This window comes from Camelus dromedarius, chromosome 4, assembly GCF_036321535.1.
Source record: "Camelus dromedarius isolate mCamDro1 chromosome 4, mCamDro1.pat, whole genome shotgun sequence".
Classification (NCBI taxonomy): domain Eukaryota; kingdom Metazoa; phylum Chordata; class Mammalia; order Artiodactyla; family Camelidae; genus Camelus; species Camelus dromedarius.
Genome location: NC_087439.1, coordinates 61203727 through 61224673, shown reverse-complemented (window position 1 = coordinate 61224673; position 20947 = coordinate 61203727). Strand labels below are relative to the sequence as shown.

General features: G+C 37.7%; 1 protein-coding gene across 1 annotated transcript in view; it reads right to left on the bottom strand.

The window, feature by feature from the left end:
- Window positions 1–20947, bottom strand: part of BARD1 (BRCA1 associated RING domain 1) — a 70400-nt gene that overhangs the window by 27122 nt on the left and 22331 nt on the right. The window contains exons 4-6 of the mRNA XM_031451823.2: window positions 15736–16697; window positions 6606–6686; window positions 4542–4714 (exon numbers count right to left, since the gene is read on the bottom strand). Coding sequence (XP_031307683.2) covers window positions 4542–4714; window positions 6606–6686; window positions 15736–16697 — 1216 coding nt within the window. The remainder of the gene's footprint in view (window positions 1–4541; window positions 4715–6605; window positions 6687–15735; window positions 16698–20947) is intronic.

The following is a 20947-nucleotide window of genomic DNA, read 5'->3' as shown; positions in this document are numbered from 1 at the left end:
GCAAAAAGTCTAAGACCATCTCAAAATCATTTAGTAAAATAAAAGTCTTGTTTAAAAATAGTAAAATAACTGGAAGGAAGATTTTTACTTTTAATATTGATTTTACCATTAACTTATAAACCTACAGTCAATATTTTTAAAATGAGAATAAATCAAGCAAGCCAATTATCACCATTATTTTGTAATTTTGTTCTCGAAACCAACAAATATGCTAAGAAATAAAAGTTAATAAACAACAAAGAGATCCTCAGAATTAGGTATTGGCTAGATAGAAGAGAAATGCACTAAAATCAAATCTTTATTTATTAACAGAAAATCCAGTTCCCCAAAAGGGCCAAATATGGAGAAAAATCTCAGTTAACAGTTGTATGTGTATACATACACATACATAAAACAGACTGAAAACTTTACTACAATGTATAACAGAAGGCTTTAAACAAATAAGAGACATACCATGGTCCCAAGAGAGAAATCAACTTTATTAATCCACTATAATTTATACACTTATCCAATTTTAATCAAAACCATAATAGGATATTTTTGAAACTTAACACAGTAAATCAAACTTCCTGTGAAGGAATAAATTGATAAAAATAGCTAATTCCCCACTCTACCCCCCGCCGCTACTGTCACTGCTTTAATTCAGACCCTAATCACTCCTCTACATTATTGGACACACGTCTTCACTGAGCTTCCTGCCCAGTGTGGAGGTCAAAGTTTTCAACATAAAATTTGACCTCTTCAGCACACAAGACCTTTCACTGCCTCTGCCTACCTTCTCTGGCCTCTTAGCTCATCTCCTCCCTCCCTTCATTCCAGTCTTCTATCAGTTCCTAGAAGTGAACAAATAAACTGTCTGGCCTTAGTACCTTAGCACCCATCTCCTCTTTCTGAAAAGCCCATCCTCCTACCCTTTTTCTTCAAGTTCAGGTGAAGTGCTCTTTGCCTACAAAGTCTTTCATGGCCTCCTCTAGTCAGATTTCTAGCCCTAGGTTTTCATAGAATCTTGGGGCATGGAGCTACGGAGGCATGTATCATACTGTTCTGAAACCCCTGAGAGAACTGTCTGTTCACTCCTACCAGAATACAAGTAGCAGATAAAACACCCGGGGAGATGAAGAAGTAAAGGAAGTGATGGAGAAGAGTACGAGAAAACCTACCAGCATTTCACTGGAGCCCCAGTAAAAGGCATCTGAACAGAAAGAAGACTTCACCCTTGAGATAATGAAGAAGACTGCCGAAACGTCTGTTCTAGAGCTACACAATGCCACTGAGAAATTTAGAAAAAGCAAAAGGACCCTACTTATCTACAACTTTAATTAGTCAAAGTTGGCCCAGCCCTAAAGAAGGATAGAAAAATAGCCTTTGCCCTTTCTGATCCCTACCCTTCTTCCAGGGATGGAAAGAGTCCAGTTACTGAGAGAAGAGGTACATTAAGAGTAAGAGATGTTAGCAGAGAAAAAAAGAAAGCATGCTTGTCAACTCAGATTCCAGAGTCTGAGATATTAATGGCTTAAAAGGAACAAAAACTTCAGGCAAAAAAAAGGTAAGAACCCCATATAGTCTCATGCACCACCCCCCTCCATGCTTTGCTTAAGAAATGGAGGAAGGGACAGAAACAGATTTCATCTATTCTTACCTGTAGTACTTAACTCTATAAAGACAACAGATTGAACACCAGCAGAAAGAAAAACAGACCTTAAAATGGCAAGACCAGAGGAATTACTTCGGGCAGCCATGATCCCACAACAGGGAATATACTGTGGATGTCCAATAGGCTGGAGGCTAAGAATTCTGCTCAGGGAGCACACATCACTCACTCCAGCATCTACTGGGAGCCAGTTCCACCACCCCAGAAAAGGTGCGGCTTATGGGAACTTGGTTTTAGACATTCTTTTCACAATTACAATGAAACTAGGAGCAGAAGAAGGCAATTCCTATTTTCATTTCACCAGACCCTTTATCAAGAGAGGAAAAAATTTATCATCTTTTTATGCATTCAAACACTAACTAATTCATTCTACAAATAAATGTAGGTACTGACTACAACAGGCACTTGGCGGGGCCTGGGGCCACAGGCACGATCCTGGCACACAGCGCACACTACCTAATGAGAAGACAGTGCCAAGCAGCTGCACTACCACCTCTGTTCTACGACTGGGAGGAAGCACCGGGTAAAGACAAGGATTCAGGAAAGCCAGCCAAAAAGAAATGATACCTAAGATGAAACCCAAAGAATGAGAAACGGACCACCAAAAAAGAATATTCCAGACAAAGGGAAAGTATATTTAAAGGCTAGGAAGTAAAATGGCTTGGCACATTTTAAGGAAATAAAAATTTAGAAAGGCTAGTGCAAAAAGTTCCGGAGAAGAAGGGGACAAGAGGCACTGCAGAGAGACAGGCCGGGGAGGCGAGGAGCGCCAGACCCTCTGGGGCCTACGAACCATGTTCTGTTAAGTCTGACTTTGATTTTAAAAACATTAAGAGCTGCCAGTGAAAGGTTTTAAGCAAATGAGCGCTTTGGCCAGAATTGTATTTTTTGAAAGCTCTTAGACTGCTGTATGGAAAGTAATCTGAAAAGGAGGCCAGTTAGGAAATGGCGAAGCCAATCAGGTCAACAACAACTACGACAAAATAAAAAGAAAGCAGAAGACACAGAAAATACTTAAGTATGATGACCTAGGGTCTGGAAAAGAAGCAGTAACAATGTTTAGAAACAGCTCCCACACTGTGATACCCTGGATTCAATCGACTCCTGCATTTGCCCTTTAGCTGCCTTACTATCCTCCATCCAACATCATTCCCAACTTCTGTCACCAGATAAACCTTCCTTCCCTACTATCCTAGCTATATCAATCAGCTCTCCAATATGTGACTACTTAATTTACATAAAATACATTTGAAGATTTAGTTCCTCAGCAGCAATACATTTCAAGTGCTGAAGAGTAACAGATGTCCGGTGGCTACTGAGTGGGGCACTTCCATCGCTGCAGAAGGAGCTACTGGGCAGGGCTGGGCTAGAGGAACACCTGAACCTACCACTCCACTCTGCGAGCCTACTGAAAACAGCACAGCTATCTGAGAAGGCACCTGGGAAGGCGGACTCGCTGTCTGATGCCCACACCTTGTGTGTTAATGAGCTTCACAGTGACGTGAAGAATCATGGTGTACAAACCATAACACAGGCCCTGTGTTTTGGCTCATTAATCCTCACTATGCTCTGAGGAAACAGAAAAGCAGCAGGCATCACCCATGTTTTATAGGTGAGGACACCAAGGCACAGAAACTAACCTGCCTGAGGCTATAAAGTCAATAATGGAGTCACAAATAAAAGCTGGAATCCCTAATGCCCTGACCACTGCTCCATTCATTAGAGTGGTCACAGCAGATTTAAGAACCCATGAATAGCAACTATTCTGTTTCACCCAACCAAAGCAAGCACTTGCTCTATCAAATGTCTTGCTATACCCACAGGAGGGGCATATGTTAGGGAGGAGTGTGTGTGTGGGGTGTACGTGTGTAGATCTAGTATAATATACATGTATGTGTGTGTCTGTAAAACACAGAAAAATTCATAAACAGAAGATACGTATTCCCTGAGTTTGCCCCAATTATCACATGTGATGAGAAATAAGGAATATTAAGCACACCAAGGTATGGTATATTCCTGCATTATTGATTTGTTTTTCAATTATGTTATACGATTATCTATAAAAAAAAAATTACAACCTAGAAGCTCTGCATTTTGTAATCCTTATTTGTCTCTGTAATCAGAGTAAGTCCTAACTTTTGTGTGCTCCTCCCAAACCCGGAGAAGTAATGGAGGTATGGAGAGGCAATTCTTGCATTTTCATTTCAACTAGTTCATTAATTGAGAAGGGTAAAATAAGAGGGGGGCATGAACCAAGTTACAGATTAAAGCTACAAAATCCACATATAGCATTTGCTTGTGACACTCTTGACAACAGCAATTTAAAAGGCAGCCACCAGCATTCACTAATACATCTCTGTGCCCTAACATTGCAAAACAATTTACCCAGAGCTTCATTTGAGTGATGTAAGAAAATCTAAGAAATAATTTGACCACACTTGCCTAAGATCTGAATTCTTACATATTTTAATTGTTGTTATACAAAATATACAGAAAAGGCAGAAAAGGAACAGAATAGTTAAAAACAATTCTAAAGTATTGAGAAACATAGAATGGTTACTTATATACTTCTAATTCTTGCCTCATTAATAAGTATGAATCAATCTACAGAATATAAAAACTAAGTGAATTTTTCCAGAAAGTCAAAGCTTTTAAAATTAATTTGACAACTGTTTCTGAATTAAAAGATTAAGTCTCCCTCAAATATGAAAGTATCATAAAGGAAAAGGGCATGAATGCTAATTTTAAATCCAGAATAGAATGGCCACGTCTAACATTAGTCATGAAAGAGAACAGAGCCATCAACCTGGGTAGTTAAGTCTTTGCTTCATCAGACCTTGACTCAATGGTAAATCAGAGAAAAGAAACAGTTTTAAGCTGAACGACTTACACAGCACTTCTGGAGGCTCCATAGGAAAGTAACAGCTTGACTATATCCACGTGCCCATTCTTGGCTGCATCGTGAAGGGGTGAGTCATTCTGATACCCAGTGGTGTTCACCAGCGCCTTGTGCTGGAGCAACAATTCCACCACCTTCAGGTGCCCGTGATTGCAGGCTTCATGCTAAGTAAAGAAAAAAGGGTGAGAAGAGAGATGATGAAGAGCAACAGATGACACTGTAACAAAACTGTATTTTAGAAAAATAAACCTCCATCAGTAAATTGTTTCTTACCTAAATACTCATACAGACCATAAGCTGTTGTTGACAGAGTAAAAGCCACTATTAATAGTCTTTATGATAAGATACATGGTAATCAAGATTTATGCAATCCATGGAGAAAGATTTTTTTCCATTTGAGCCTTGGGTCAAGCACTCTTCTTTTTTTAGAAGAAAATACAGCTTTAAACCAATTATAGCCCCTAAATTGTTCAACAGTAAGAAATTTTTAAAAATAAGGAAAAAAATGCAGAAAATATTTAACCACCACATCATGCATAGAATCTGAAATTCTCCAAGGCTTAATAGAATTCACTAAATCAGGTACAGCACAAGGAACTATATTCAACTTCTTATAAAACATATAATGAAAAAGAATCTGAAATATATACATGTATGTATGTATATGTATAATTGAATTGCTTTGCTGTACACCTGAAACATTGTAAATCAACTATATTTTGATTAAAAAAAAAAAAGAATTCACTAAATCTTAGGTGCTTAGCCTTAAGCTAAGTGGTGCACCCACACATTGACATAACCCCAATAAAGCAAATATCCCATAATGAGTATTTGCAAGAAAAGCCTCTCGCTTTTGCTGAAACTACAGAATACTGTTTGGCTGGTGCTAATGACAACAGAAATAACAGAGTAGGTGCTCAAAAAGAGCTTACTGAATGAATGACATAACTGGTAACAATGAAATGCTCAAAGATGCTTCACATGCAAATCCTTCCTCATGTCTAATGATCTGCTAACAATGCCACTGTGTTGTATTCTAATAAATCTCTGGTATAGTGTGCTTTTTAAGTACATCTATTCAAATCTTAATAGGCGATCACCATACTCAATGTCTGTAGGTCTATTTCTAGGAGAAAGGAATCTAAATTAAGCATCAGGTCCTCTAAATCACTCATCAGCTTTTACTACAATTTACCTTAGTGGCTTAAAAAGAAAAATTAACCTTTCTTCAAAAAGGTTAGCCAGCCTGTGGAGTCCAAACAACAAAGTGACTCTGATCCAGACTGAACACTCCCGGCTTAAAAACTGGCAAGGAGAAATCACAACTTTAAACCTTTTTGCCCCTGGCCTAATGCAAATCTCCCAATTTCTGTGAATTTGCAGTTTACAGAATATGGGTATCCACCTCACCTTCTGACACTTCTATGTGTGCATTCAAATCACATGTTTATTGTCCTAATGTGATTAGCCAGTATAGCACCTGTTCCCATGTATGTGTGCCATATTTTTTCCAGACTCTCCTTCACACTATATTTTTAGTAATAAAAGCAAAGGCTTTAAAAAAAAATGTTTAATGTGAGCAAAGATTTCTACTGCCTCTATATGTTTGCAATTGGACAGAGTATAAGTGAGGATAAAACAGATCCTCAGTAAGAATCACTGCCTTGTGATTCGTTCTATACTCAGTTCCTCTGACCTCTCCTTGTTCCAAATGTGGTTCCAATGACATGCAACGCTGCACATCGAAGCCTGATGTCAGCTGTAGCAGTTACCTCTCCACAAATGAGCTACATTCAGCAATATGGTATAACTGGATTCCTAAATCTAAATGTAGTCAGTCAAAAGGTAGCCAGTTTTTTGCTGGCCACAATAGAAAAGTTAGATGAAAAATAACCATTTACTCTTATTTGTTGAAAATATAAGTTCAGATTAAAAAGAGAGGGTATATACGACAGAGGATGACATATAGACAACTATATAACTATAAACTATAATAACAATAAAACATAAGTAGAATGATGATAAAAAAAAAAAAACAAACAACTAGAAAACTACCAGTGGTGTCCATCCAGCATGGTCTTTAACATTTGGGTCGCTTCCATTTTGCAAGAGGTATTCAACAGAAGGTATGTCACCCTAGAAGAACAACAAAAAAATAAAAAGAAATTAAAAATCATCAAAGAAAGAAAAAAAAAATTAAGATTTTTTAAAGATTTTGTCTTCTTCAAAATAGAATAAAATTTAAATCTTTTCTCTTACATGCCTACTAATCACGAGTCAATAAATAACGTTACACATGCACAAACTGTTCTGAGATATCAAGTCATCAAAGTCACGTGGTCCACCTTGAATACAGATTACAAAACCTCTGCTATTAGCCAACCTACATCAAAATTCATTTCAAAATACCAAATAAGGGACACAAGCCAAAGATCATCTGATCATAAGAAAGTTTTTAAAGTCATCATTCCACTTGTGAAAAACACCTCTTTTGAACATAAGTGAAAAATGTTTTCTGAGTATTGTTTAAAACAAAATTAAAGCAAAGAAGGCTGCTCAGTGAAACCAATGTTAAAGAGACAAAAACGACTGTCTAATTGGCAGTTATTCCACTTATCTACAATATATTAATTTTGGGTATAGTCACCCTATTTGCTCAGATTTTTTTAAAGCAAAAGTAGAGCTTATTTTCTCCAAAAATAACTGATAGCTTTCCCTGAAAACGGCTGAATAAACAAAGGTTCCATAAAACAAAACTCACACATGCCAATGCTGTATTTTGAGAAGAGCTTCTTTAAGGAGAAGAAAATCTCTCTCCTACCACTCTCCAACACTCTTCTGAAATGAGTTTTTTCTCTTTTGGCTTGATAATGCAGAAGTCACTAAGTCTCCTAGAAACAGTGACATTTGCTTTTATCGGGTTCTTTTGAACTACCTCTCAAATAGGGTAAATCTTAATATGGTAGCTTACTCAGTTTTCTAAGAAAACAAATCCACATGCAACATATACTTTTTTGTTCCTAAGTTAGTAAAATGGCCTTAAATATTTAATAGGCCTTAAAAAGATTCTGTACATTTCAAATCAATTACCCCACTTCCAATTAAAAAAAAAAATTCCTGTAGTTCCTTAGAGGTGTAAGTTCTACACCTCTAGTGCAAGTTAACATCTATTTAGCAACTTTTGCTCTATATTCAAGTCAGCTCCAAATGAGCTCAGGAACATCTGTCAAGATACAAATTTGAATTTTTTTAAACAATCCCATGAATATTGGGGCAGATCAACTGCCAGAACCACACACATTCCCAACCTTCAAAATGAAGGTATTCACAAAAAATACACAAACAACTTCTCTAAAATGTCCTCAATCTAATTCTACATGGCAATCACAAATATATTAACCTAAAAGTATATTAACCTAAAGAAGTCCATAAAATAATATAAACACAACTGTGGAGTGGAAGAATCACACAGAACCGTCACACAGAGACAATGAGTGACAATTTAGAAAGTACAAGTAGAATCTCTTTTAAGTGGTATTTTTCTTTCATGCCACCTCTTCATGTTATCAAAGGTGTCTTCTGTTAACATTTTACCCCTAGAGTTGCCTGATGTAAGCTGACTTTGCAAATTACTTGCTTTTCATACTCAATCTGCTTTTTCCTCCCTAGTACTTAGAAGTTTGTCATATTTTCAACCTTCCAGTTTATTTAAATTTAATGTCATGCACATAAATAAAATTATGATAATTAGATAGGGTCCACAGTAACTGGAGAAGCTTGAACCAATACAGAGTTTCTGGGATTAAATTAACTTCTGCTTCTGATTTCTTTAAATTACTTTATTCTCAAACAGAACATTTTCTGAGTAATAAGCACTCACTTATAGGCTTCTCACAACTTAAAATAATAATTGAGATTCTCTTAAACCACAGGAAAAAAAATCATCTAAGGAAAAAGTATTTACTAAGGCTTAAAAATTTTTAAATACACTTGGTGTTTTCAAGTAATACCTTAAAGTCTGAAAAATAAGGGAGCATGTGAGTCACACTGAATTTTCTTATTGCTAACCTTTCATTCAAAGGAAATATTCTACACACATTTGGGTATACAGTAACAACATAAATTAACTTTTTAAAAACAAATACATACACAGAACTATTTTTCCTTATAAAGGTTAGCTCTTCTAAAATATTATTAGGAATAAATATCATAATAAAAATGGAGGACATTACAATTAAGTACAATAATGACGATTTACCAAAATGGTTAAGCTTTTCCACATAAATGAACTAACTAGGTACCTGAAATTTCTTCTTTTAGCAACTAGGTATTGTTTAAAAAAAAAAAAAGAAAAAGTTTACTCATCTGGAATGAAGCTCTAAAGTATATTAACCCTCCCCAGTGTTTTAGTTATTTACTGAATAAAATAATTTCACAGATGATTCGGACAACCTAGACACCGTGACAGTAAGTTACCGGTATTACAAAGATGGTAGATGACAAAGGGAAAGATAGATACTGACGCCAACAGGTTCTCTAGAAAGTTAAATCTTGAAAATATCACAGATGCCAGTTTGCTTTCGAGTCCTTTGCTATTTTCTCAGGAAGCTAGTATAGAGGATCCATAATAACATGGCTTTACATACATATAACATGACTACCTCCAAGTATAATGAATTACGAAGTCAAACTCTGAAGGAGACTCCCCACAAAAGATTTTTCTCTCTACCCAAGAGCTTATCACCTTTGTTATGTTAAACATACCATGCCTTATAAGTTGCCTTCAAAATATTATCTACCATGACTGTACCATAAATACATCATAGCATGCCAGCTTCAAGCCATTCTTCAATTTCCAACACGTTCATTGCTATGGCAAGAATTATGAGTAATCATTACCATTTTAAGAATCTGTGCTAGAGAACTTTGGGGAGGTTTATTCCAGAATCAACAAATTTTTAAGCCAAAATAAAATAATAGAGTAAAAAATCAAAATTTTCTCTGCGTATAATGAAATGTCAAATAGTAAGATTTTTAAAATTAAATTAGAAGAATAAACAATGAGTGTTTACCTTAGTTTCTACTTAGGCATAACACTTTCTCACAGAATCTCTCATTTACAACATAATGTCCTCAAAATCACCCTGACCAGAGGTGATGGAGATATTCAGGTACAAACACGGGGCGTGAAGAGAACATAATGGATTCCAACTTCTGTTCTGGCTAAATGAGAATATTCACAACATCCCAGACATAGGATTAATAAATATTCTGCTTGAAATTCCACAGTGTAAGAAAAGAAAAAGTATAAATATGGAATTCAAAAATGAACCTGTCTAAGGTTTGCATTCAAATGGTACTGAAAATCCAAAAATGAGCTGGCTGGCCTATAAGCCCATGATCCTGAGGGGAAAAGGATTTGAGAATTGAGAACATACACATTATCTGCTGATGATACAGTAACTCTCTACATTCAGGCAGCCTGAGTATTTGGGCAGTCTGGCCATTTAATAAGCGTCTTCAATTGCCAAGTATGGAGTTTTTCAAGATAAAGAAGGTAACAGATGCTTTACATTAACCCATAAGCCCCACTTCTGGGAATTTATTCAAAGGATATACCTGCTCACATATGAAATAAAAACTGCTGACCGCCGCACTGTTCATAAAACCAAAAGAACGGAAACAAACAGGCATCCATCAGTTGGGGGCCAGTTAAATGATAAAAATTCATGGAATGCTCTGCTACTATAAAAATGTACAAAAAGTGCGTACGAATACGGAAAGCATTTGCTTATATTTGTGTAAAAAAGTTCACAGAAGATACACAAGAAAGAAAGGGTTTGACAGCAAGAGCTGGGAACAGAAATGGGAGTGAGGCTTTCTTTCCATTACAAATATTTTTATTCTTATTTTAGAAGTGTGAAGTTATTATTCACATTTTGAAATTAGACTTTAAATAGGGAGTATACTCCACATAACCACAAAGTCTAATTGAGGAGTCATATAATAAACAGAAAGTTAAAGGAATATGAATGCAAACAAAACAATGTTACCGTAGAGAAGAAACTAACTCTGGGAATTCTGAAAAAGACTTACTAAGAAGGTAGGATGTAAGCTAGATTTTGAGGTTAGATACAAAGGACCACAAGGGAAAAGGGAAAGAGGCAGAGGAAAGGATATAAGAGAAAGAAAAAGGAACATGTGCAAAGCACCAGCAGCATTAATGAATGCGCCTGAATAACTCGTAAGTTCAAAGTTCAGTGTGTCAGGAGAGTAGGAATCAGATCACAGCTGAATGGAAAAAAATCGCTCATTGACTCAACAAACAGAGCAATCTACTAAGCACCAGACAGTGTTCTAGACACTGAAGACAGAACAGTGAACAAACAGCTCTTGCTCTCATTCTAAAGAGTGAGACAAGAAACAAAGAGATCTGTAATAATGTCAAGAAATAGTAAGAGGAGGAAAACAAAACAAGCTAAGCTTTTGGCAGAAACTACTACTGTATGTGAGTTAAGAAAAGTCTCTTTGAGGAGGCGGCATCTGAGCAGAGGCCTGAAGAAGGCTGGATCAGGTAGGGCTGCACAGGCCATGAGGAGGACTGTGGATTTTATTTTAAGCAGGCCAGGAAGTTATTGGTAGGGCAGCACAGAAAAGACAAGTTCCGACTCTGGTCAGCTGACTTTGGCTGTTCTGTAGAGAACTGAGTGGAGGACATATAAAGGGAAAACAGAACAAGAAATTCAGCGGTGTGAGTGAAGAATAATGACCCCACACCTCTACCACCAGTGTCCGCGTCCTAACCCCCTGAACCTGTGAATGTCACCTTACACAACGGAAGGGACTCTGCAATGACTCTTGAGGTGGGGGGATTATTCTGCACTGTCCAGGTGGCTCCCATCTAATCGTGTGAGTCCTTAAGAGCAGTGAACTTCTCCTGGAGAGGATGAGGACTCCACCCGCTGTTAGCTTTGAAAACAGAAGGAGAGGGCCACGCACCCACGAATGTGGCAGTCTCTAAACCCTGAGAACAGCCCTCAGCAATAAGCCAGCAAGAAAACAGGATCTCAGTCCTACAACCACAAGAAGTATGTAGTTCCTGCCAACAACCCCAAAAACCAAGGAAACAGGTTCTCTCCCACAGCCTACGAACTGATTTTAGTCTGGAGAGAACCACATCAGATTTCTGAACTACAAAACTGTAAGAAAATAAATCTGCCTTGTTTGAACTCACTAAATTTACCTATCCTTGGCCTAGGCTGTGGACAAAAGCCCAGTGGACTCTGAAGACAGAGAATGCACAAATAGCCTCCACTAGGGTGATAGATATGAAAGGTCACAGCCAAGACAAAGATGTCCGGAAGTCGATTAGAGGAGAGAGATTAAACAGTTTTATTAATGATGTGACCAAGTTCAAAGATCATTGTGCAAAGCCATTGCTGCAGCAAGGGAGACTAACCAGCCCGACAGAGAAGTAATACCACTGTGGGGTTCTCTGCCCTCAGTGCATCCACCAAGGACACACAGTGCAACCGTGCACACTTAGGATCCAAGGGAAACGAGGGAAATGTGGAAAACGCAAGTCTACAGGGTACTTCAGGGAAAAACAACAACCACAACAACAAACTCTGTCTTTGACAGCAAAAAACTTCATTTGCTCTGGCTACCTGCCGTCATCAGATCTGTCGTCTTTATTCAGCTGCAGTAACTCCTTTTCCCTGCTCCTTGTTCCACGTTATAGTACAGCTGACCCTTGAACAACATGGATTTGAACCACACAAGTCCACTTATACACAATTGTTTTTAATAAGAATATTGGAAAATTTTTACAAGATGAGCAACAATTAAAAAAAAAAACTTGCCAACAAACCAGGTAGGAAAGAACTAGTGAAAAAAATTAAGAAGTTAGGTATGTCATGAATGCATAAAATATATGTAGATAATAGTTTATCCTTACATAGATATGAGGTGAGCGATGTTTAATATTAAATTAATAATGTTACTCTTCTGTTTTAGAACTCTGCTCTCAAAGAATTACATTACTGTACAGTATGCCTCTCTCTTGAAATTGGAGAAACTACACATTAGCCTATCACCACAGGTAAATGGTTTTTAAAAAAACATTAACGATGCTTCCAACACTGTATGAGGAATATGACTGTAACACCGTACACCACAAAAATTTGATAATGATTCAAGTATATAGGCTAGGTTGCCCTGAAGCGACTGCATCCATGGCACTAGTCCACCACACAGTAATCAATCACACTGCTGCTGCGTCATTATCACTGCATGACTCATTATACCTGTAAATTAATGTAAATTTTTTTCACATTATCTTTTCATTTTTGACATCTACTGTTAGCAATAAGTATACAAACCACAGTGTTTTGTATCATGTAAGACAATACACTGGTAGGTACTGACAGACAAGTCATCTTATAAACAGATGATGTAAACACACAGTATCTATAAATACAGTACAGGACTATACCTTTTTTTGCAGGGGGTGGGGGTGGATTAGATTGATTTATTTATTTTTTGAGGAGGTTCTGGGGATTGAACCCAGGACCTCGTGCATGCTAAGCTTGTGCTCTAGCGCTTGACTTATATCCTTCCCGCAGTATAGTACTATAAATGCATTTTCTCTTCTTTATAATTTTCTGAACACTTTGTCTCTAGCTTACTTTATTGTAAGAATACAGTGTACAATACATATAACATATGAAATATGTCTTAATCGGCTGTTTATATTACTAGTTAAGGTTTCCAGTCAATAGTAGGCTATTAGTAGCTAACTTTTTAAAGAGTCAAGTTATACGCAGATTTCAACTGTGGGGAGGTCAGCACCCTTAAACCCCGCCTTGTTCAAGGGTCAACTGTAGTTTTAACTTTAGAGCCACCTCAAATCCTTTTCTGAAGTAGGTGGGTACAAAACATAAATAAGACGGTAGGATCGCAACATTTGGTTTCCAAGTATACAGATTATTCATTCTCAGCTGCAAGTGAAAAAAATCAAGATAGAAAATAAAATGAATATCATTTATAAAAAGATAAATATACTGATAAATCCTTTGGTTTTGCTTCAAGTATTTGTTTTGACTATTAAAATCAAGCTGAGATGGGAGCATGCATTCAACTTACAATAAATTTTTAAAAGAGAACACTATTGTTAAATAGGCATTTAAAAAACAATAGAAATCAATTAACTTTCCTTAAATGTACTATATCAGAATCTGCCAACTAATGACAATATAGTATTTTATAAGTTCAAGAGAATCAAATGAGTAATTCTAATTCTGGCAAGACACTTTCTAAGTAAAATGACAACCTGACAAAACTTGTATTGACGCCATTATGAACACATCAATAGAGAAAATTCACCAAGATGGCATTATGCCACCATTTTTTCCTGTCTTCAGAGTCCACTGGGCTTTTGTCCACAGCCTAGGCCAAGGATAAGTAAACTGTGGCCTGTAGGCCCCACACGTGATTTTGTGTGTAAGGTTTTTTTGGTTTACACATTGTCTACGGTTACTTTTGCACGAAGAAAAGAGTTGAATAGTTAAGACTATATGTCCTATAAAGCTGAAAGTATTTACTCTCATTGCCTCTTTAAGAAAGAGTTTGCCAAACCATGGCCTAGACTCTAGGTCCTAGGGATCCTCACTAATAAAGATAAATTATTCTAATGATTGAAGAAAAATTCTCACCAATATAACTGGTTACCTCGTGATCTAAAAATAATTCCCGAAAGCAAAACGTAGAAACTAAAGCAGTCTACATTCATGTATTGGTCAGAAAAATGAACAAAAATATTTACTATTATGCTAGCTACTTATGTCTATGAAGCATTAGTAACATTATAATGTTAAGGTTATTATACTTTACATATTATATACATAATACACACGTGTATATATATAAAAATAAAACAAAGAGGACAAAAAATATACTCTGATATTTAAACTCATGCTTTGCAAATATCAGACTAAAACATAACCAGAGCCAATTCCAAAAATTCAAGTTGTTCAAAGGCTACTGAATGCTGAGAAAGCAGTCATGTTGCTGGTCACCCCCTCGCTAGCATCAGATGTATTCTACATTCATCATTTATTGGAAGATAAAGAAGAAGAAAAAAAAAAAAGAGTTGGAAGAAACTCACTTTTGTGCCTTTCCCTCTCTCCACAGGAAAACGCAGGAACCCTTGGACTCCCTGCCTACCCCACGTTCTTCCCAGTTTTATGTTGCTCGCCAGTTCTATGTTCAAGGGCCTCCAAGAGGTCTTTTCTGGATCTCCCAAAGTTCTCTATCCATGCAAAAGACCCACAGACTTCCCAGAAAGACCCTAAAAGCTGTCCTAATTTAGTACTCAGCTCTCCCACGTGATATTTTCACAACACTTGCATGAATTCACAGACCAAAGGCTATAAAGCTACGGTGCTAGCTGCTCCCCACTATGTGCAGCACGTGTGTCAGTTTAACCACTGCAAGTACATCTCACACTCAGCAAGTGAGCCAGGTTCTAAAAAACAAACACTGCCACATCGCAAGTATAGAGTCAAAAAATAAGGAGCGTTAACTCAATGGACAGGCTAGTAAAAGGAATGGCTGGCGGAGGGACCCAGAGAAGCCCCTTTGTGGTGAACCATAGGAGCCATTTCTGACAGTCAAATTTCCAGGTTATTGGAGAAATATACAGACCACATCTTTTAACCTTCTAGAGTCTGGCGGTGCCCACGAGCAGTGTCAACCATACAGACACTTGTCACCTCTCACGTCACCCCCTAGCTCTTAAGCGAGGTAAAGACTTGTTGCCAGCAGCACTTGGCAACTGTCCATCTGCATTCATAAAGCATGAGAAGAATGGGTACACAAAATGGTGAAAACTGAGCAAAAACCATTATGGAATAGACAAAAGTGAAAGCACTAGGCAAAGCTGAAGCTGAAATCCTGATATATGGGTTTTCTTCTGCAAGATCATGCTCCTCAGGCCCAGGGGCCACTGCTCTAACCGAGGTAGGGATACAGTCCCTATGAATTTTTGCTTCTCTGGTTCAAAGGAAGTATCACATCTGGTTAGGTCAATCATCCTAGTAATCTTACGTCATTTTTCACAAACTCCACAGAAATCATTCTGTACTGGGTCTCATTCTAAAGCTGTATTTCAGAGTAAGCATCCTACCTTAATGGAAGCAACATGGAGCAAAGTCTCTCCTCTGTGATTTCTTTTCCCAGCTGTACGGCTACTGTGCAACAGCTTCGTTGCTGAGGGGCTACACATCATTCGTCTGTAACTTGGGCTATTCAGCGTAGAAGGGGGCGTACCTGGTGAAAGGCTAAAGGATTCATCTAATATATTACTGCTCTTCCTCTTTAACGTGTCACCAACTTTAAGTTTGTTTGAAGGTGGTGAAGAACATCCGGGTAATGGCATGTTTTCTGACTGCGCCGTTTCCTTAACAGAATTTCCACTGGTGCTCACAACGCTGCTCCTACATTTCTTAGAAACAGGACTGAAAAGTCTGTTGTGACGCCCACGTTTCCTGCTGTGACCTGATGGCAAGGACTTCTCAACTGTAAGATGATTTTCACAGAGAGTCTTCTCAGGAGTCACTACTTCATTCCTGCTCTCAGTTTCTGGAGACTCAATGTGCTCAGCCAATGGTAAAAAGACTTCAGTTAAACTTCCAAAACACTCAGATTCTGTTGGGGAGCCACTCGCTAGTAAGTCTATTTCACCGTTTGTCTGAGGACTAGCAATGACAGACGGCTGGCTACAGAAGGATACCAGCTTTTCCTTAAATTCCTCTTTGGAGGTAAGTTCACCATCTTCCTTTCCTGTCTCTAAATTCCACTTCTGGTTGATTTCAGCTAAAGTTTTCTTTTTCTGCTTTTTTCCAGATCTTCTGGAAGGCTTTTTAGCCCTCTCAGAAACATCCACCGGAGGGCTTGGAGAGACAAACTCATACATGGAGGCCTGCTGAGCAGTTTGACTGTTTATCACAGGAGGACGGGTTTGCACTGAAACTTTACTCACAACATACCTGACCTTCTTACTTCGAGGACTAAACCACATTTTTATTGAATTCTTCTTATATTCTGCATCACTAAATAAATTCTTCCTAGATGTTTCTTCTTTCAAATCTGATAGGAAAAAGGAAAAGAAATCTGTTACATGAACTTAAGATCTCTCCCATCATGAGCTTTCAAAGGCTTCTGTTGATAGTTCTCCTAAGATGTATCACCTTTTATTCATGTACCTCTTCCTCCCCTCCTAGATTATGAACTCCTTGGACAGCAGATATCCTCATTCAACACATATTTACAGAATCCTACTTTGTTACAATATTCTCAGGGCTGGAGATATAGCAGAGAACAAAACATGGAACAAAATACTCCACTGGAAAGACAAAACATACAAATAAATAAGTAGAACATACAGTCTCCTGTATGGTAGTGATTAAGAGTCATGGAGAAAAGCTATACTAAATAAAAAAAGAGACAGATAGACAGATGTGCGATTTAATAAGCAATAGTCAAAAAAATTAAGACTTGTTAATTGATGCTTAATTTTTTTAAAAAAAGACTTGAAAAATCAATCAATATAATTCACTAAATCAACAAACTAAAAGAAAACCATAGAATTTTTCTCAAAAGATAGAGAAAAAAAAAACTTGACAAAATCTAATATCCATTCATTATTTTAAAAATGACTCAGCATTAGGGACGGAAGGAAAATTCTTCAACCCAATGAAGGGCATTTGCAAAAATACACACAGCTAGCAGAACGCATAATGAGGAAACACTGAACTGCTGTTTTGTTCCTAATGTCCTGCTCTTATCAAGAGCAAGGCGAAGAATGTCTGCTCTCATCATTCTTATTCGACATCATACTGAAAGTCCTAGGCAGAACACTAAGTAAGAAAAAGATATAAAAGGCACGCAAATTGTGAAGGAAGAAATAAAACTGTATCTATTCACAGCTGACTTGATTGACTATATAGAACATCCTAAAAAATCTTTTTTAAAAAATTAATAAAGCAAATGACTTTAACAAAATCATAGAACACAAGGTCACTATAGCAAGTTTAACTGCAACTGTATTTCTGTATACTAACAACGAACAAACGTAAACCATATTTTTTTTAATTTGGTAGTTTATAATAGTGCCAAATACATAAAATACTTGTGTAAGTCTCACAAAATATGTACAAATTTTGTTTGCTAAAGATTACAAAATATTTATGAAAGAAATCCTATACAAATGGAAAGACATACCATGTTCATGAATTGGAAGACTCATTATTGTTATGATGTTAATTCTCCCAAACAGATTTACAGACTATAACATACTCCCAATGAAAATTCTAGTATGCTTTTTTTTCTTTAAATAATAGATAAGCTATTTCTAAAATTTTCTAAAATTTACATGGAATAGCAAAGGAATTATAATGTGAAAAGGCAAAAGACCTGGCTGGAACAGCCAACATAATACTGAAGAAGAACAAAGTTGAAGGACTCACACTACTGACTTCAACTTACTTCCAAAAAAACAAATCTAGGGATTTAAAGATAATATTGACAATTCTATAGGTACCATCTAATATAAACTCAAGCTATATAAACCAAAAACTAATGAGAATGAGTGAACCAGAGCTACATACTCAAGTCCACTCTTGAGCAAAAGAAGCCAGATACAAAAGAGTACACAGCAACAGCTGGAACTAACCTAATGTGTTAAATCAGGACAGTGATCATCCCTGTGGGGAAAGGAGGCAGTGACTGAAAACAGGCAACAAGAGGGGCTTCCAGCCTACAGTTCATTCTTCTGGGTGACTTTAGTTTGTGAAAATTCATCAAGCTATACACTTTTGATGAGTATATTATATACTTTAAAGTTTTTAAAATATGTATATATATTTATAATCAGGAATTTTAAAAACACAAAGATTCAGTAGAGTTTAAAAAAAGAAAGGAATCATTTTCCCTAAGTAAACAAAGTGTAACATTTTGTGAGCGAAGGTCATCAAGGAAGGCCTCTGAGGAGCTCACTTTTGAGCTGAGACCTAAAAGACAAGAGGAAAGCAGACACGAAAGGATTTAGGAAAGTGTTTCCCAAGTAGGAGGAGGAGCAAGTGCCAAGGTCCTAAGATGGCAACAAGTTTAGCAAATTCAATAGACAGGACACCAGTGTGGCTGGAGTCTGGAGAAAGAGCAGAAAATGGAAGGAAATGAAGTCAGACAGGTACGCAGCAGCATTCCACAAAAACCTCAGTCTCAGGGGTTTTTCTGCTGGTACTCCTCATTCCACCGCCTCTGAAGTGGGAGGGATCGGGGCTTTACCTGCAGTCACTCCCTCAGTAATCACATATATACACTTATGTACATATACGATATATGTAATAATGCGTTATATATAACACACACAGTTATTTATACATACACTGACAACTCCAAATGTCTGTGTGCAGCCCAGACCCCTCCCCTGAACTCCAGGTTCCAGTATTCAACTGTTCACTTAACAAGTGTACCTGCATGTCTACTCCTAGTAAGTATTACACACTGAACAGCACATCCTCCTAAACCCGCTCCTCTATAGCTTTTGTCATTTGAGTAAATGGCACATCCATCAGTCCAGTTGCCTCAGGACAAAAACCTTAACTGTCTCTGCTATCTCCCTCATATCCTGTAAGCAAAATGCAAGTGCCATCAGTTCTACCTGGAAAATACATCCAAAACCTGACCACTTTTTAAACCTCCGTTCCTGCCACTATGGTATCATCATTTATCACTACATTATTACCTTACCCTCCTATGGCCTCTCCCTAAATATGTCTGCCTCCTCCCCTCTAAGTCAATGCTCAACACAGCAGCCAGTGGTCCTTTTATAATTGTTTAGATCCTATCACTAAAATCCTCCAGAGACTTTCAATCTGACTCTGAATAAAAGTCAAAATTTTAGTCTGCAAGACCAGAAACAACCTGACCTTCCATTTCCTTCCTGATCTCATCTCCTGTTCTCTCCCTTCTCACCATTCCAGCCACTGGGCCTTCTGGTTGTTCCTCAAATACACAAGGCATCCTCTGGCCCCAAAGCCTTCACATTTGTTGCCCCTTTGCCTGGAGACCTCTTCCCCCAAATATGTGCACGGCTCACTCTCTCACCAATTACAGGTCATGGCTCCAAATGTCACTTTTTTTTGTGAGATCATCCCTGACATTCTATTTAAACTTACAAACCCCCACCTCCTACTTATTTTACTTCTGTTTGTGTGTCTTGTCTGTCTCTTCCCATCAGAATATAAGCTCTAGGAAGGCAGTAGCTTGTGTCTCCACCCTACCATATTCCCCATACCTATGCAGTGTGTAACACACAGCAGATGTTCAATTGATATCGGCTGAATGAATAAAATGAATGGGGTTATATAATCCAGGTAAAGCTAGCTGGATCTCATTCAGACTCAACTCAGGAAACATGATGTTTTATGCTTTAGAATGACCACTCTGGCTGCTATGTGAAGGAGGAACTTTAGAAGAATGGACACAGTGACCAATTATGTAGCTATCATCCATGAGGAAGATCATAGTGGCTTTGACAAGCACTGTAGCAATAGAAACGGTAAAAAGTATCAGATATAAAATCTAAAAGACTGCTAATTAACTAAACAAATAGGCAGGGGAGATGACAATATGCTTAAAGGCCCAGTAAGAGGTGGGCATATATTTAAGGAACTAAAAGACAGCCAGTATACTTGCCTTGCAGAGAGACCAAGGAAGAAAGTGGTGCAAAGACGTGACTATAAAGCAATAATCGGACCATGAAAATTTCTTGCTCGCAGTGTTAAACACTTTGATACCTATGCTAAGAGCAACAGAAAATCAATAAAATGCTTTATATGAACCAGGCAGCATCTGTGACTACATCTGTATTTTTAAAAGATCTCTCCTGGTTGGAGGGTGGAAGAACAGACTGGAAGAACACATGAGTGGATGCAAGAATAACCTTACCAAAATTAAGAGTGTTAGAAGAAGATAACAGACTGGGGAGGTGACAGTAGGAAAAGAAAGTAGTAGAATTACTTGAAAAATATTTAGGAGATAAAATTTACAGGACTTGGTGATGAAATGAATAAAGGAGAAGGTGACAAAAATAGTCCACATGTTTCCGGCTCACACCACTGACTGCATCTAGAGAAGAAACACTGACGTTGGGAGAGACAATCTGCCGGGGTCCTGAGCACCCCTGCACGCCCTTGCAGGGTGTACCAACAAGGCAAGGCCCTGGCTGCTTTTTACCCAGGCCATTTCTCAGGGCTGTGTTTGCAGCAAGCAACCCTGAGGGATGTAGTGTCTCCCCATGGAAAGTAAGCAGGCTTATTTCAAATTACGATAAA